The sequence below is a fragment of the Rhinatrema bivittatum genome, chromosome 7 (genome assembly GCF_901001135.1).
Source record: "Rhinatrema bivittatum chromosome 7, aRhiBiv1.1, whole genome shotgun sequence".
Lineage (NCBI taxonomy): Eukaryota > Metazoa > Chordata > Amphibia > Gymnophiona > Rhinatrematidae > Rhinatrema > Rhinatrema bivittatum.
Window position 1 is genome coordinate 265997623 of NC_042621.1, and position 19568 is coordinate 266017190.

Genomic DNA, 19568 nt, shown 5'->3' on the forward strand with positions numbered 1-19568 from the left:
CAACTCTAAAATAAGGCAGCATTTCATTAATAGTTAAGTGTAGCTAGGTTTAAAAGATGTTTGGACAAGTTCCTGGAGAGAAAAGTCCATAAACTGTAAATAACCAGGTAGATTTGGGGAAAGCCACTGCTTATGCCTGGGTGTAAGCAGCATAGAATATATCTACTGTTTAGGATCCTGCTGGGTACTTGTGACCTGGATTGGACACAGTTGGAAACTGGATTGGGCTTGATAGACCCTTGGTTTGATCACTATAGCAGTTCTTATGTTCTTAAGCATTGGGTATCTCGGACCTATTTTCAAAAGGTTTGCCAAATTTTAAACAGATTTGAGAATCCAGTCTCTCTTGTTCTGTGATGTACATTTATTTAATTGATTTTGTGTGTTTTTTTTTTCTGCTTTGTTTGGTATCTGCTTATTCATATTAATGAGAGCCCAGGTTAAAGGACTTTTATTTTTATTTTTGCAGATGAACACAGACTTAATAGTGGCAAACTCTGCTTAATTATCCTTACTTGTATAGCAGAGGTAAGTCTCCTTGTATAGTTTATAGAACTAGTTTGCATAAGTCAAATATAAATTGCATTCATTTTAAGTTGTTTTATGGTAGGTGCTGTTGGTGGTCAGAGGATTATATTGTTTGTTTCCAGAGAGATGTCTGAAGCTCAATACTGATACAAAATCATCTCTCTTGACTTTTATGAAGTAGTGCACAAAAGTAAAATACTGTACACTTATATCAGACATACTAAGAGAAAATTTGGGTTAGTGGATTTGCAGAGGGTAAGTTCATTTCTAATTCTGATCTGTAGCTGCTACAATGCTCAGTCCAGTTTCCAGATATTGATGTCACAAAAAGCAGTTCACTGCTGATAGTAATTAGTGTCTTCATCAAATAAAAGCAAGTTTGCTTACCGTAAACGATGTTTCCGTAGATAGCAGGATGAATTAGCCATGCTGTCATGGGATCTGTCAATCAGGCCCGGGAGGCGGAGCTTGTCAAAGCAGAGAACAGAGCTTTGCTCTCTGCGGCTGCGCGTGTGTTCCCGCGCAGGAAAGTAACGGTATCTCCTCAGTCTGTAATAAAGCTGTAGTATAGTCGAAGACTTGGTGACTGCCAGGGAGGAGGGTGGGTCAGCATGGCTAATTCATCCTGCTATCTACGGAAACATCGTTTACGGTAAGCAAACTTGCTTTTTCCCGTCGATAGCAGGGCTGAATTAGCCATGCTGTCATGGGAGTCCAAAGCTCCCGATCACGTCATTTATGACATATATGGTTGGACGTGATCTTTGACAGTGTGGCAGTCACCGAGGACAGGAGGATAGAGATTGCAGTATTGCTTGCCCTATCTTCGCATCCGTGGCTGCTTGTTGGTCAAGGCAGTAATGAGATGTGAAGGTATGCAGTGATGACCATGTAGCTGCCTTGCAAATGTCTATGGGTTGCACATTCTTTAGGTGTGCTAAGGATGTTGCTACTGCTCTGACTTGGTGAGCTTTAGGAGTAGACTGTAAATGTAAATTCTGTTTGTCACAGCAGAATTTGATGCACTGTGCTATCCAACTGGAGATGGTGCGTTTAGCCACTGGCAGTCCAGGTGCCTTTGGGTCAAAGGAGACAAAGAGTTGAGAAACACGGGAGTCCGAGTTCGTCCTTTCTTTGTAGTGTGTTAAAGCTCTCTTACAATCCAGTGTGTGCAGTAGCTTTTCCCTATCGTTTGCATGAGGTTTAGGGAAAAATATTGGTAATTCCATTGTCTGATTGAGATGGAATGGGGTAACTACTTTCGGTAGGAAGGATGGGTGAGTTCGTAGAACTACCTTCTGTTGATGAAATTGCAAGTATGGAGGATAATGGACCAAAGCTTGTAACTCACTAACTCTTCGTGCTGATGTTACCGCAACCAGGAATACCACCTTCCAAGCGAGGTATTTAATGCGTGCTGAGTCCATAGGTTCAAATGGAGAAAGCATGAGCTGTTCCAGAACTATGTTGAGGTTCCATGGAACTGGAGGTTTAGATACCGGAGGACGAATGTGTGTTAAACCCTTTATGAAACGAGTCAGTAATGGGTGATTGGATATAGGAATGTCATTGATTGGTCTATGATAGGCGCCTATGGCGCTGAGGTGAACTCTGATGGATGATGTTGCTAGACCAGCTACATATAGTGTATGAAGATAATCAATGAGCAATTCCGGGGAACAGTCCAATGGTGGTACACCTTTGGAAGAGCACCAGGCAGAGTAGCGTTTCCATTTATAGCTATAATTTTTCCTGGTCGAGAGTTTCCTTGATTGTAACAAAATGAATTGTGCTGAAGTGGAAACTCCTTGTTCTGTTAGAAGGAGCCTTTCAATCTCCAAGCTGTCAAGTGTAGAGATGAGTGTAGCGGGTGTAGGAGTATTCCTTGATCTTGGCTGAGAAGATCTTGACGATTCGGTAATAGAATTGGATCCTTGATGGATAGTCGAAGCAGGAAACTGTACCATGGCTGCCTCGGCCAGGCCGGGGCTATGAGTATCAGTTGAGCTTTGTCCACTATACACTTCTGAATTGTTCTCGTTATGAGAGGTATGGGAGGAAAGGCATAGAGAAGGCCTGTCGTCCACGGAATGAGGAAGGCATCTTGGGCAATCCTGAATTGGCTTGGTCGTATGGAGCAGAAGTTGGGAACCTGTGCATTGGTCTCTGTTGCAAAGAGATCTATCGAAGGTGTTCCCCACTGCAGAAATATGTCCTGGACTATTTCTGTATTGAGTGTCCATTCGTGAGGATGAAAGATGCGGCTTAGTCTGTCCGCTCTTGTGTTTGCAATTCCAGGTAGGTAAGTTGCTTGGAGATGTATGCAATTCTTGTGAGCATGTTCGAAGATTGTCAGGGTCTCTTTGCAGAGGGACCATGAACCGGACCCTCCTTGTTTGTTGATGTAGAACATCGCTACTTGGTTGTCTGTGTAGATCATGACCCTGCGCCCTTTCAGGTGGTCTTGGAAGACTCGCAGTGCATTGCGAATCGCTCTGAGTTCCAGTAGATTTATTTGTAGATTATGTTCCGATATCGTCCATAACCCTTGGGTTTCGTAAATCTCGAGGTGTGCACCCCATCCCTTGCGAGACGCATCTGTGGTTAGGACTGCATTGTGAGGAGGGGGGCTGAACAATGCTCCCTTGGATAAGGTGGAGTCTAGGAGCCACCATGCTATATCTTTTTTCATTTCTGCGGTCAGCAATACCTTTTCCGTCAATGGTTGTGAATGCTGTTTCCATTGTCGTTTTAGACCCCATTGTAGGCGTCTCATGTGTAGCCTGGTGTTGGGAACCATGAAATTCGCCGCTGCCATGTGGCCCAGAATTACCAGGACTTGTCTTGCTGACGGCCTCTGAGTATGTTTCAAGGTGTGCAGAAGTTGACGGAAATGTGATATTCTGTCGTCTGGGAGGTATGCCCTGTTGCACGTAGTGTCCAGGCATGCGCCTATGAACTGTAACTGCTGTGTTGGTTGTAGATGTGATTTCTGAAAATTTATCACCAACCCTAGTTCTTGTAAGCAATGTATCACCCGATTGAGGTGATCCTGTAAGATGTTTGGAGTTGAGGCGATTATGAGCCAGTCGTCCAGATATGGAAAGATGGTTATACCTTGTTTCCTGAGATGAGCCACCACCACTATCATGCATTTGGTGAAAACTCTGGGTGCAGCCGATAGTCCAAAGGGAAGAACTTTGTACTGGTAGTGTTGATGTCTGTAGCGAAAGCACAGGTAACGCCACGAGGATGGATGGATTGGAATGTGCATGTAAGCATCCTTCAGATTGATGGAGCACATCCAATCGTTGGTTTGAATGAGAGGAAAAATTGACTTCAACGATACCATTTTGAATTTCTCCTTGGTGAGAAATTTGTTCAACTCCCTTAGGTCTAGTATGGGGCGAAGGCCTCCAGACTTCTTGGGTATAAGGAAGTACGGGGAATAAAATGCTGCTAAATTGGGGTGTGGGTGGATTTGTCGAATTGCTTGTTGCTTGCGAAGTAAAGCAATTTCCTCCCCCAGTTGTGGATGGGAATTGTAGATCTTGAGTGTGGAAAGATGAGGCAAGATGGGTTTTGTTACAAATTGGAGTTGGTAGCCTTGACGTACTATCTCCAGAACCCATTGATCTGAGGTTATGCTTTCCCAGACATTCAGGCAAGCACGAATTCTGCCTGGAGGAGCTTGATGTTGTGGTGGCGGCTGAGTAACTAAAAAGATGACGTTGGTTTTACTGCAGTAGTCGGCTGTTGTGCCTGTTGCCTCTGGTTACGTGGTTTACCTCTTCGTTGATTTGAGGTATTGTTTTGTGGAGCAGGACGTTGGTAGGCAGGGTATGGCTGCGTACGAAAAGATTGATAAGATCTATAGGGTCTTCTGGCATATGATTGTCTACGGGTAGACCCCACATAACGACGTGTAGTCGAATAAATAGGATGCGATGCTAGCGATTGTACTGCTAGAGCTTCGTCTTTTAATTTACTTACTGCTTCCTGGAATTTTTCTCCGAACAGGTTATCTCCTGTGCATGGGAGGTTTGTTAGTTTCTCGTGCAAGTCATCCCGTATGGAACTTGAACGTAACCATGCTAGTCTGTGGGCTGCAATAGCTGCTGCAGATGCTCTAGATGATGTTTCATGTGCCTCATAGATTGATCTCAAGAGGTGTCGAGAACATTCTTCCATGTCATGAAGAGGCTGAGGTATTTGTTCAGCTACTGAGGAGTGTATACCTTTCATAGCTTGCATACACTCATATAAATATTGTACCATGTAGAACTGATTTTGCATAATTCTTGCGGTTAACATCGAGTTATGGAATATTTTCCTACCAAATTCATCTAAATATTTGTTGTCTTTCCCCGGTGGGAAAGTAGTGTGCAACTTTGTTTTCCTGAACCTTTGCATTGCCGACTCTACTACGATGGATGCGTGAGGCAATTGTGGTAGAGTGTATAGTGATGCTTTCTTCATACGAAATTTCATGTCTGTTTTCCTGGAAACAGCTGTCGTTGTATAAGGCATTTCCCAGGATTTTTGTAAGACGGAATGCAGGATTTCTTGTGGTGGAAGAGATGTTGGTTCCACCTGAGTATCAAATATCTTTAGAAGTCCAAGGGTTTCCGCTCTAGGGTCTGTTTCTTTTTGGACCTCTAGGTGTAGAATGGTACCCATTTTTTCTATAAATTTTGGGTATGTAAGGTCTTCAGGAGGGGAATATGGCTCCTGTAGTTGGTCCTGCGTATCTGACAGACATCCCACCGATGATGATGGGGATGTTTGTAATGAAGGAGAATCAAAAGATGTATCCTGTATGTGAGTAGGCGAGGTTGGTTGGTTTATCCTGGGAGATGTCGGTGGTTCTGCCGACTGCTCCTCATTAGACTGTGCTTTATGTTTTGTAGCATTGTCCTGAGAAGTATTAGTTATTTTAAATGATGATTGAAGCGTCTCGTAAAATCCTGCTAGAGACTGCAACAATTGAAAAAATGCTTCTCTTGTATGAGAGGGCATTACCATACGATTGTCTTGTTGATGTGAGATAGTTGTTGTAGGCGAAGTTGCAGGAACTTCCCTATCTCTCTGTGTCTTAGTGATGATTGGAGTATGTTTTAAATCTTCCGAATCTGAAGAAGTAGTAGATGAAGGAATTTGTACCAGTTCTCTTAATGAGCCCGTAGTAGATGGAACTTTATGAGATGATTTAGAAGTCGAAGGACTCATCTCCCATGTAGCACTCCTCTTTTTTAATCTTCTAGAATGGGAGTGATGTGAGTACTTATGATAGTCCTCAGATGAAGATTCAGTATCTGTGACTTCAGCCTCTGAAGAAGAGCTGTGTGAAGGGTATCGTTTTCGCTTCAACTCTCTCTTTAACTTTTGAGGCGAGTAATTTTTTTTTCTACGCGCAGATCTTGATCTATGCGCTGGTTTAGATTTATGCGCGTATGTATATTTACGCGCAGATGTAGAGGTATGCGCAGGTATGCGTGTATGCGCGACTGTAGACTCATGCGCGGTTGAATTTCTGTGCGCGGAAGTAGAACTGTGCGCGGTTGTAGTTTTATGCGCATATTTCTTTGATCCCGAGCGCACAGGGTTTTTCGGCGCCGTGCACATAAGTTTTCTTATAGTCGGCGCCGTGCGCGCAGGTGTCTCCGGCGCCATGCGCATAGGTGTTTCCGGCGCCGTGCGCGTAAGTGTTTCCAGCGCCATGCGCCTAGGTGTTTCCGGCGCCGTGCACATATCTGGTCGGCGCGGTGGTCTTTTCTGCGCCATGCGCACCGGAAGCACTAAGTTGTGCGCAGACTCTGTCTTTGGTGCCGGTGTATGCGCATTTGGCGCCATAGGCATAGAAGTCTTCTGCGCCGAGGTCTCCTTCTCCGATGAGGTATGTTGCGGCTCTTTAGGCACTGAGGATTTCTGAGAATCCATTGGCCTTCGTCTTTTTGGCTTTCCATTTCGTCCTAAATTGGAGGATTTAGGATCTGACGAGACAGTTTTCTTTTTTGTTGGAGCCGAAGAAGTTAACGGGCCCGGCGATGAGTGAGCCTCCGACGGATCCCATGAGGCAAACAGTTCTTGAAGCCTATAGGCTCTTTGTTTTAATGCTCTAGGTGACATTTTTGAGCAATACTCACAATTTGCTGGATTGTGGTGTGGTCCGAGACATTTATAACATTGATCGTGTCCGTCAGTGACCGACATTCTTTTTCCACACGGACAGGGTTTAAACCCCGGTTTTGACTTTTTTTTTTTAAACTGAGGAGAGATCAGCTCCGCGTGCGATCCCGCTCGCGGAAAAAACAGACTGAGGAGATACCGTTACTTTCCTGCGCAGGAACACACACGCAGCCGCAGAGAGCAAAGCTCTGTTCTCTGCTTTGACAAGCTCCGCCTCCCGGGCCTGATTGACAGATCCCATGACAGCATGGCTAATTCAGCCCTGCTATCGACGGGAAAACTAAGACATGACTAGACCTTGAAAGCAATCAGCAATCCCTGGGGCTGAACATTGCCTCCTTTCCCACCCCTGTGGCTAAATCTAGCTCCTGAGTTTTTCAGCTAGATTTAGCCAGAGGAAAAAAGATTGTTCTCAGGAGTGGTAACACTTCCACGTTAATTTTAATGCTCTATTTACTAAGGGGGCAGTTTTTAAAGTGTATGGTGGACTTGCAGTCCCACAGTTCCTTGACTGCAAACACAATTTCAAAGGTAGTTTCCCTTTGAAAATCCAGTTGTTAACACGCTGTGAGTACTTCAGTATCTGCCTACATTTGTACCTGTGGGAAGGATGCTGGGGGCTTTGAAAGCCCTGCATGTATTTTCCTAATCATGCTTCCTCCTCGCTTGTTTTTAATATGGGTAATAGCATGGGTACTTTTATCTGCAGTGAGGGGGGGGGGGGTGGTGGTGGTAATTTTTTTAAGATCTCACTTCTGTGGGTAAAACGCTGTTTTACCTGCAGAAATGGCTTTTAACATTGCCCTCTGAGGGGGTAGCTTTTTTTTTTTTTTTAAACTACTTCTTTAATTTTACAAGTCAACAAAAACTGAAATCTAAAGAAATATTCCAAAATTATAAATAATAAACATTCTCATATATAACTATATATAGATACAATAGATCACAAACATGAGGGGCATTAATAAAAAAATATAATAACAGAAGAAAACCAGTATTAATGAGCCCATGATATTAGCTAATCACTATTGCTGGTTAACCTTTGTGTCCACAGACTTTTAACTAATTGCTGAAGGCAACTCTCTATTTGATAGGAAACCTTTCAACTAACTAGGATCATAGAAAACATGTTTGTTGCTATTCCATGTAACTTGGCACTTATAGGAAAATTGTAAGCTAAATATGGCACCAAGGGCAGAAATCCTCTATTGCATCACAGTAAACAATTTGCATCTATGTTGAGAGGTTCTAGCAACATCAGGAGAAATAAAAAACTCTTTATCCTAAAGAAACAAAACTTAATATGAAAGAACACTTTTAATGACCATTCCTTGTCAGGTTCTAGGACAAAAACCACTAATAGGATTGCCCGAGTCTTAACTTCAAGTTGAGAGTTCTGCAAAGGAGTAGTTAGATCCACACTATATCTGTAGGATTATCAGTAACACATTATTACAAATTCCTCGTTCTGTAACCTTATCTGGAAGATAAAATACCTTAGATACAGGTGGAAAAGATTCTGAAGGTATTTTCAAAATTTCCAAAAAAAGCCTTTTTAATATATCAAGATATCAAATCCACTTATGGAAAATTAAATCTAAAATTTTATCTCCTAGAATAATTATCCAGATTTTCAAGTTGATGACACATCCATTCCTTATCCTTAATCATTGACACTTGACAATCCTGCATTTCTTAGCCTCCAGACAGATGAATCCAGAACCAGTGTGTTATGCACCTCTACCAGCAGATGGAGATGGAGCAGAGCTGATATCATATATATCTCTGCAGTGACATCAGCCCACCAGTATTCTCCGTTTCTAGCAGATGGTGGACGTGCATCTCCCTACTTGGGGATTGCTTTAAGTTTTATAAGGAGAAAGAAGAAGGAAATTTAATTTGCGGTGATACCAAATGGTTCCTCCCCCAGTTGAGAATCCCTGAGGTAATTTCCGTGGTCCTTCAGATGAGTGCGTTCGTCTGGTAGCTGGTTTTTCAGCCGGCATGGTCTTAGCTGTTAAAACAGCGGGTGAGGAAGCTGAGGGCGACAGTGACTGTATAAGCCCTCTTCCCCCGCAGCCGGAGGCAGACTCTATTCTCAGCTGGGACGGGCTGAGCCCAGGTAAAGCTTAAAAAAAGAAAAGAGAACAAAGGAGGGATTTTGTAGGGTTTCTTCCGGTTTCCGTGCTTGGCGCACCGATCTGATATTCTTTCCCACCTCCAAGGGAGTTTAAGGGACGTGGACAGGTTGAGCAGCCCACTCTTAGGCTTTTCTCTGTGCGCTGTGTGGTAGGCCGCAGCAGCGTTTTTGTGCATTTTCTTGCGCATTAGGCTGCCCTTTTCAGGAATGTCAGTTTGTGCAAGTGCATCCAGTTGTGTACCCAATTTTTGGACGCTAAGTTGGACACTTGCATGGGCGTTCATTTGGTAGTGGCGTCTAATTTAGGAGCACGCTTTCCTGTATGTACAATCTGGGCGGCATTGAAGGGTGCTCAGTGTTTGAGTGCTCATTGAGGCACAGAGTTGTACGCTTAAATTTTGGACGTCTATTTTTTACAGCCCAAATTCAGCTGGATGCACACCATCTGTTAAGCATATTGACAGACTGATGGCGCCTATAGCTAAGAAACCTAAGCGCCTTACTGTCTTTGCTGCTTTTCATATTCGGGCATCTTAGCCTGGCATTCCCTCTAACTTGTGCCAGCGCTGCTAGGAGACTCGGGTAGAATTGCCTTTGTCTGATTTTACTAAGCCCAGTTCTTCCCAGCCTGATGAGGGCCTGGGTAAAGACGTGTTTGAAGGGGCGCCTGACCTTGGATCTCCCTTAACTGGTTCATCAGCGGGAGAAGTTAGTTCAGTGGGCACAGATCAGGTGCCTTCTGGTTTTTGGGTGGAGTTTTTTCAAGGATTGCAATCCTTTCTTCAGGTGTAGTCCTCAACACCGCGCAATCTTAACAGGTCAGAATCGCAGGTGGTGACCTCCCGCATGTTGGGTGCTGCGGATAAGCATCAAAGTAAACCTAGATCAGCAGCCGGTCTTCCCGATAGGGGCCTAGATGACACAGATGGACCCAGATGGCACAGATGATTCTTACTCCCTGGAGGATGGGGAAATTCCTCTGGGATTGGAACCTTATAGGACTAAGTTGCATTTTTTTCATAGAGATGAGTTACCGGCTTTGATTTCCCAGACATTAAAGATGCTGGAGATCACTGGGACTAAATCTGTCTGAGCCAAAGCAAAATCCCATTTTGGTTTCTTTGCGTAAAGCCTCTTGTTTTTTTCCCTGTTATGGAGGCCATTCAAGAATTGATTGATCTTGAGTGGGGCCCCCCCCAGAGGTTAATTTCAAAGGAGGCAGAGTCTTGGAAGGCCTGTACCCCTTGGATCCAGTGGCGAGAGAGTGGTTGCGTTTTCCGAAAGTGGATGTGCTTATGTGTGCCATCACCAAGTGGACCACTGTCCCCATGGAGGGAGGAGAGGACTTGAAGGATGTGCATAATAGTAGGATTGAAGCCATCCATAAGCAAGCATTTGAAGCAGTGGCAATGACTTTGCAGACAGCTTCTTATTGTTCCTTGGTGGTTTACTCCTCTGTACTTCTCAATCAGGAGGTTGATGAATCTGGTGTGAGTTTCAGAGCAGTGATGGAACCAGCCACCTTTTTGGCGGATGCAGGCTGTGATTTGGTCCGCACCTCAGCCAGATGGGGGTGGCTTCAGTAGTAGTGGTCAGGTGTCAGTGATGGCTGAGAAATTGGTCAGCCAATGCGACCTCCAAGCCTAACCTTAAGAAGTTGCCCTTTAAAGGCTCACTCTTGTTTGGGAGTGAGTTGGAAAAATGGCCAATACATGGGGCAAGTCCCCGGTTCCTTGAGTGCTGGAGGATAAGAACCAGGTGCCGCGTTGTTCAGCATGAGCAGTTATGCTATGGGATCCAAGTGTTTTTGACCCTCCAAAGGAGCAGTCTTTCAGAAGACTGGACCTTTCAGTAGATCTCAGACCTTTCGTCCCAGACAGCCCAGAAGGGGCACAGGCTTGAGGAGTGGAGCCCTCCCCCCCTGAGCCTCCCAGTGAAGGTGTGCCGACCTACCCCCAGGAACAGGAGATAGGGGGACCGCCTCTCTTTTATCAGAGATGGGACGAGATCATGTCAGATCAGTGGGTGTTGGAGGTGATACAAGAAGGATATGCGCTGGAGTTTCGCGCTGTGCCTCGGGATGTGTTCATGGTGACTCCTTGCCACTACCCGCAGAAGAGGCAGGCAGTGGAGTGTACATTGTGAGTCTAAGGGCTGTGGTTCCAGTGCCCACATCTCAAGAAAATACTCGCTGATATTACATTTATTTCATTGTGTCCAAGAAGGAGAGCTCTTTTCGTCCTATCCTGGATCTCAAAGGGGTCAACTGTCATTTGTGAGTGACTCATTTTTGCATGGAAACCTTGCACTCAGTGATAATGGCTGAGCAGTTAGGGGAGTTCTAACCTGATTTTTGCATGGAAACCTTGCACTCAGTGATAATGGCTGAGCAGTTAGGGGAGTTTCTAACCTCACTGGATCTGTCTGAGGCGTACCTGCTTATTCCCATCCCATCCCACCCAACATTTTCTGCGATTCGTGGTTTTGGGACGTCATGATCAGCTTCAGGTGCTGCCTTTTGGTCTGGCCACTGCACCCAGAACTTTTTCCAAGATTATGTTGGTGGTGGTGGTGGCAGAGTTGAGAGAGGATGGGATTCTGGTACACCCGTACTTGGATGACTGGCTGATTCAAGCCAAGTCTCTCAAAGAGAGCCTCCTGGTATCGTGCAAGTTGATCTCAGGAGCTCAGTTGTGTGGTGAATTTAGTCAAGAGCAGTCTTCAGCTATCCCAGTCGCTAGAGTATTTCAGTGTTCGGTTCGACACGAAGCCAGGCAGGGTTGATGACGCAGGTGCATCTGTTGATGAACACAATATGCCCAACAGTGTGGTCTTATCTGCAGGTGCTCAGATTTATGGATGTGACCTTGGAAGTGGTGTCATGAGTGAGGGCGCATATGCATTCTCTTCAGCAGTCCCTGCTGTCTTATTGGAGCCCTCAGTCTCAGGACTATTCAATTCAGCTCTACCTGCCAATGGAGGTCTGCTCTCAACTACAGTGGTGGGTTTTTTTTCTCTCCCTCACTACCCACGTTGGACTTCTTAGTGTGCACTATGTTTCTTCTGATGCGTAACCTTTCCTTGTGGTTACTGAACTTGAAAATGGTGTTTCTTTTGGTGATTTCTTCTGCGCATAGAATATCCGAGCTGCAGGCCTTGTCTTGTTGGGAGCCGTTCCTTCGAGTGACTCCAGGGGCAATACAGCTGAGTACTATTCCTTCCTTTTTGCCAAAAGTGGTCTCAGATTTTCACTTGAATGAGTCCATTTCCCTGCCATCTCTGGAAAGGGAGAGAGATGAGGAGGAATATTGACCTGTTGAGACCCTTGGATGTTAAGCGACATATTGTGAGGTATCTGGAGTTTTCTAGACCTCTGGGGAAGACGGATCACCTGTTTGTCCTCCATGGTGGAAGTAAACAGGGCAAGCCAGCTTCATGGACTACAATAGCTCACCGGATTAAGGAGGTAATCATGGCCGCGTATGTAGTTGCTGAGCAGCTGTTACCTAGTCAGGTTAAGGCTTATTCCACTAGGGCTCAGGCAGTGTCATGGGTGGAAGTTAGATTCCCCAACCTCTTCCCTTAATTCAACATTTACTGAGCTGTGACATGGGCCTCTTTACACACCTTTACAAGATATTATCATCTGGATGTGCAGGCCTGAGAGGACATAGCCTTTGCACGTGTGGTTTTGACTGGACCACGGGCCACCCTATTCGGGAGTAGCTTGGTTCTGGATTCATCTGTCTGAACGCTAAGAAATGAGAAATTACTACTTATCTGATAATTTCCTTTTCTTTAGGACAGACAGATGAATCTAGCTTCCCATCCTTGGATATGCTATGGTCCTCCTGCGTGGCTACGTATTCCAGGGAGTACTGGTAAGTGTTAATCCAGTCCCTAGACTAGTGTTAATACATTCTTTGTCTGAGCTCAGTGTTTCCTGTTGGCTGAGTACTGTTATTAATCAAGTTTTTGTTAGTCTGTCCACAGTTGGCTTTTGCAGAGGATACTGGTGGGCTGATGTCACTGCAGGGGTATATATACTGTGATGTCATCTTTGCTCTGTCTCCATCTACTGGTAGAGGTGCATAACTCGCTGGTTCTGGATTCATCTGTCTGTCCTAAAGAAAAGGAAATGATCAGATAAGAAGTAATTTCTCATTTCCTTATATCAATTTTCTCATTATCCCAGGACAAGCAGGATGCTAGTCCTCACATATGGGTGACGTCACTGACGGAGCCCTATTGCGGGAAAACTTTCTGTCAAAATTTCTAGAAACTTTTAATTGGCACTGTGAGGCCACTGAGCATGCCCAGCATGCCATGATATTCTCTGCCACAGGGGTCTCACTCTAGTCTTCGTTTTTCAGCGCTGCTGTAAGCATCGCGGAGATAGGAGCCCTGTGAGTTTACTCACAAGTTACTGACTGAAAAGTCATTATTTTCAAAAAATTTCTCCCATAAGGAATCTCACTCTCTTTTTCCACCGGACGGTGAGAAATTGGTATCGTTTTTACTGTAAGTAGAAACAATTTTTCTCTCACAAAATTTCCCCCGTTTTTTCATCGACTGCTGTCGGTGAAAAAAATGGCTTCAGGCTTTAAAAAATGTCCAATTTGCAATTGGACTATGTCTATCACAGACCCACACCTTCAGTGTGTTCTCTGCTTAGGCGAAAAACATGATGTTTCAGCCTGCCAACAGTGTGCAGAAATGACTCCAAAAGAAAGGAAGCTTAGGCAGGAAAAAATGGAACACCTTTTTCACCTCCAACTCCTTCCTTCTCCTTCGACGTCGATGAAATCGTCCCCAGCAGGAGTTACCAAAAAAGTTCTGCTGAAAAAATGTCGTTTGGAGGGATTGGGTGATTAGGCATCACCAACACCGTCGATAAAGTCTGTAATCGAGCAAAAGCCTAAACATAAGCATCAACACCGACATGCCCCAACACCAACGTTAACTCCCTCCCCGGGAGAACCGATCGCAAAGCGGCAAAAACATAAGGAAACACCGCCACCGTTAGGGCCTACATCGATGGAACCCATACAACCATCGCATGAAGTAGTATCCACTACTCCACCGCCACAGACTATCCCAGCTGGATCACAGGACTTGTCCATGTTAATCAAGCAAGCAGTGATGCAGGCCCCGAAGGAACAAATTCTGGCGACCATGCCGATGCCGGTGATACTGCCGATGCCGGTGACATCATCGATGATGGAGGGACTACTGATACCAGTGACATCACCGATGCCGGGGACAACCCTGATGCCAGTGACAACACCGATTCGAGTAACAACTTCGATGCCACTATCGATACCAATGTCGGTGCCTTTGTTTTTGCTGGTCACCGCGCTGATGTCGATGACCCTATCGGTTCTGTCACCGACGCCAATCTTTACGCTTGCGCCGATGCCAGGCATTAAAGACAAGACCACTACGGTGACTTTGAAGAGATCATTGAGGACACTAGTCCCATCTTCGATCCCGAAGCCCTCATCAACTGTGCCACTTCGTCCTGGGAATTCAGGACACCCAGAGTCAGCACTACATCAAATTCTAATGAAAAGGTATCAAAATCTACTGGATTCTCTCCCTTCTAATCCAAGGGAAGAACATCTGGAAGAGTTATATCCTGAAGATCCATTACCAGGACCTTCTGGCATTCCTCCTCCACCTAAGGCTTCAGCAACTCCTCAACACATCCAAGAATATGACACTTGGAGTGACACAAATTCAGAAACGTCATCTGAGGATTTTATGTCTGAACCATCACCACCAGATCCACGAAAGAAATCTCCTCCAGAGGATTTTACTTTCACAACTTTTGTCCAAGAAATGGCTGACTCCATTCCTTTCAAATTAGTCACTGAGTAGGACACCAGACAGCAAACCTTGGAGGTACTTCAGTTTGTCGACCCTCCAAAACAAGTGGTAACCATACCAGTACATGATGTTCTCCTAGAATTGCAACATCATCTGTGGGAACATCCCTGCTCCATTCCAGCTGTCAACAAGAGAATGGACAGTACATATCTAGTACAATCTTCTCCTGGGTATCAGAAGTTGCAGCTCCCTCACCACTCAGTAGTGGTGGAGTCCGCACAAAAAAGATCAAAAAGAATCAGAACACATTCATCAAATCCCCCAGGTAAAGGCCACTGGTTTTTGGATTCCCTGGGTCGTAAAGTGTATCAAGGGGCCATGTTGAACTCAAGAATCTCGTCATACCAGCTCTACATGACCCAATATCAACGAGATTTATGGAAACAAATGCAAGATTTTGTTTCATCTCTTCCAACTCAGTATCAGGAGGCTGCCCAGGCCATCATCCACAAGGGTCTGGAGGCCGGAAAACATGAGGTCCGTGTGGCTTATGATGGATTTGAAACAGCTTCTAGGGTAGCTGCATCAGGGATCAGTGTCAGAAGATGGGCATGGCTTAAGGCCTCAGACCTTAGACCCGAGGTTCAAGAAAAATTAGTGGATCTCCCTTGCTTGGGAGATAACCTTTTTGGATCCAAGGTCCAAGATGCAGTGACTCAATTGAAGGAGCACACTGAAACACTGAGGCAGCTTTCTTCCCTTCCACAAGATCCCCCTACGCACTCTGGGCATAGGCCCCAGCGAAAAGAAGCTAGAAGACCTTTTTACAGACAAAGGAGGTATTACCCTCCTGCATCTCGAGCCAGGCCTTCTAGAACTCAACAAAGACCGCAACGAAGACAGTCGAGGGCAGCTAGGCCTCAACCTGCTCCGCAGACAGGACCTGCTGCTGGTTTATGAAACCACTCCAGAGAAGTCAGCTACTTCTCCAATCCTCAGCCAGAACTTCCAGTGGGAGGCCGCATATCCAAATTTTACAACAATTGGATGCCAATAACATCAGACCAATGGGTTCTGGCCATAATATCTCGAGGATACCAACTCGATTTCCTCTCAGTTCCCACGTATTTTCCTCAGAGTCATTTTCATCTCAGCGAAAATCACATGCTCCAACTACAAGTAGAATTATCCACCCTTCTGAAAACCAGGGCTGTAGAGCCGGTGCCGTGGCCTCAGAGAGGCAGAGGATTCTATTCCCATTATTTCCTCATTCCAAAGAAACCCGGAGGTCTTCGTCCCATCCTAGACTTCAGAAATCTCAACAAATTTCTGAAGAAAGAAAAGTTCAGGATGGTTTCTCTAGGCACCATGCTTCCACTTCTTCAAACAGGAGATTGGCTTTGTTCTCTGGATCTTCAAGACGCTTACGCTCACATTCCAATATGCCCCCCTCATCGCAAGTATCTGCGCTTCATGGTGGGTCATCAACATTTCCAATACAGAGTACTGCCATTCGGACTTGCTTCTGCTCCCAGAGTATTCACCAAATGTCTGGCAGTAGTAGCAGCAAACTTGCACAAGCAAGGTGTCCATGTCTTTCCCTACTTAGACGACTGGCTCATCAGAAGTCAATCTCAACAAGGAGCTCTGACTTTTCTCAGTCGAACAATTACTGTACTTCACTTCATGGGCTTTCTCATCAATTATCAAAAGTCCCATCTTACTCCATCTCACCTGCTTCAATTCATAGGAGCAAAATTGAACACCATCCTTTCAAAGGCCTTTCTACCCGAAGATCGTGTAGAAACACTTTCCTTGTTGGCAAACTCAATTCACTCAAAGAAACAAGCAACAGCTCATCAGTTTCTAACCTTACTAGGCCACATGGCCTCCACAGTTCGTCACTCCTATGGCAAGGCTCGCCATGAGAGTAACACAATGGACTCTAAGATCACAATGGATCCAAGCTATTCAACCACTGCATTCTCCAATTCAAGTAACCCACCAGCTATGCTCATCTCTACTTTGGTGGGTGAACAAAGACAATTTGCGCAAGGGCCTACCCTTCCAACAACCAGTCCCACAGATAAGGTTAACTACAGATGCATCCACCTTGGGTTGGGGAGCTCACATAGACATCCTCCAAACCCAAGGTACTTGGACAAAGCTTGAAGCAACATTTCAAATCAATTTCCTGGAGCTACGAGCTATACGTTATGCACTACATGTGTTCAAGGACTGCCTTTCACACAAGACTGTTCTCATCCAAACGGACAACACAGTTGCCATGTGGTACATCAACAAACAGGGAGGTACAGGATCGTCAAGAAGCTGCACAGATTTGGGGCTGGGCCCTGAACCACTCAATGTTTCTCCGGGCCACTTATCTGGCAGGCATTCACAACGTAGTGGCAGATTGACTCAGTCGTCAGTTCCAACCACACGAATGGTCCCTGGATCCCGCATTTGCAACCAGAATATTTCAATGTTGGGGACAACCAACAATAGACCTCTTTGCATCACATCTGAATCACAAAGTGGACAACTTCTGTTCCCTACACAAACAGAAGAACCAGCCAGCCAAGGACGCCTTTGCTTTCCCTTGGAACTCAGGCCTTCTATACGCGTATCCTCCAATACCGCTCATAACCAAAACTCTAGTGAAGCTACAATAGGACAAGGGGACCATGATTCTCATAGCCCCGTATTGGCCTCGACAAGTATGGTTTCCCACACTTCTAGACCCCTCGATCAGGGATCCCATTCGCCTGGGAGTAGCTCCCACTCTCATAACTCAGGATCAGGGTCTGTTGCGCCATCCCAACCTTCAATCCCTATCCCTGACAGCATGGATGTTGAAAGCTTGATCTTACAACCACTCAGTCTTTCAACCAATGTATCTCAAGTGCTTATAGCTTCACATAAGCCTTCAACACGAAAGAATTATTCTTCCAAATGGAAAAGGTTTACTTTGTGGTGCAAACAGGATATTGATCCTTTCACCTGCCCCACTACCTCTCTACTAGACTACTTATACCATCTTTCAGACTCTGGTCTCCAGACTGCATCTGTAAGAGTCCATTGAAGTGCAATCTCAGCTTACCATAACAAGATGGGAGATGCACCAATATCCATACAACTTCTTGTCAGCAGGTTTATGAGAGGTTTAACTCACCTTAAACCACCAATTCGGCCGCCAGTCACAGAATGGGACCTGAATCTGGTCTTAACAAGACTCATGCGTTCTCCTTTTGAACCCATGACCTCCTGTGATGTTAAATTTCTCACATGGAAGACTATCTTCCTCATAGCCATTACATCAGCTAGAAGGGTTAGTGAGTTACAAGCACTTGTCACGTACTCACCCTATACAAAGTTCCTACATGACAGAGTGGTTCTCCATACACATCCAAAATTCCTTCCCAAGGTAGTTACGGAATTCCACTTGAACCAATCCATAGTTTTACCCACATTCTTTCCAAGACCTCATTCTCACCAAGGAGAACGGGCCTTACATAACCTTGGACTGTAAGCATGCACTAGCATTTTACCTAGACCGCACTGCAGTCCACAGGATATCCACTCAGCTCTTTGTATCTTATGATCCAAACAAACCGGGTAAAGCAGTGGGTAAACTTACTCTATCCAACCGGTTAGAAGATTGCATACAGTTTTGCTATGAAAAAGCAGGCCTTCCTCTCCAAGGGCGAGTAAAGGCACATTCAGTAAGAGCAATGTCAACCTCAGTAGCACACTATCGTTCAGTGCCAATCCTTGACATATGTAAAGCAGCAACATGGAGTTCTCTTCACACCTTTGCAGCTCATTACTGTTTGGACAAAGAAGGACGACAAGATTCAGCCTACGGACAATCTGTCTTAAAGAACTTGTTCCCAGTTTAATCCCAACTCCTTCTACATCCAACCTACTGTGATCTTCGGCCGACTCATTTTCAACAACAATACTTCACTGTTGCTTCACTACCAAATGACTCAGCCTCTAGCTTGCTAATCACCCATATGTGAGGACTAGCATTCTGCTTGTCCTGGGATAAAGCAAAATTGCTTACCTTGTAATAGGTGTTATCCCAGGACAGCAGGATGTAGTCCTCACGAAACCCAACCACCCCGCAGAGTTGGCTCTCATACCTTTTATTTTAGTTTTTGCTAAAGCTTATTGCTACATATGAGACTAGAGTGAGATCCCTGTGGCATAGAATATCATGGCATGCTGGGCATGCTCAGTGGCCTCACAGTGCCAGTCAAAAGTTTCTAGAAACTTTGACAGAAAGTTTTCCCGCAATAGGGCTCCGTCAGTGACGTCACCCATATATGAGGACTACATCCTGCTGTCCTGGGATAACACCTATTACAAGGTAAGCAATTTTGCTTTATATGCCTTAAAAGTCTGTTCATAAGAGGCTATATGTTGCTTAAGAACATCATATTTTGATAACAGAGAATCAATTTTTCGAGACAGTGAGGTGCCTAAACCTATTATAGCAGACTATAAAGAGTCCATAGTAATCGCAGCCGGCTTAGCTAAATGAAAATCAGAAATGGTAACCTGAGACACTGGGGTTGATGTAATAACTCCACCGACAGCACCATGGGTGATCTGACTGGCCCCCAAAGACTTCCCATCACCAGGGACAGGGATAAAAAATACCTCATTAGATGATGTATTTCTGCCCTCAATCTGGGGCATAGAATTAAGTCCAGGTGGTATCCGAGCATAGACTGAGTCCTCACTTGAAGCTGCACTAAAAGTGCCAAGCTGATTTGCTCTGACTTGTTCACTCATGGGTATCATAAAACTCAAAATAGCTTAGTCATAGACAGAGGAACAACAGGGCCGGATGAGATAGACCTTCCTCTTCTTC

At 45.1% G+C, this 19568-nt stretch overlaps 1 protein-coding gene across 5 annotated transcripts in view; it reads left to right on the plus strand.

The window, feature by feature from the left end:
- Window positions 1-19568, plus strand: part of ARMH3 (armadillo like helical domain containing 3) — a 791613-nt gene that overhangs the window by 282235 nt on the left and 489810 nt on the right. For all 5 annotated transcript variants that reach the window (XM_029610203.1, XM_029610204.1, XM_029610205.1 and 2 more), the window contains exon 16: window positions 470-528. In XM_029610203.1, the coding sequence (XP_029466063.1) occupies window positions 470-528 (59 nt within the window). The remainder of the gene's footprint in view (window positions 1-469; window positions 529-19568) is intronic.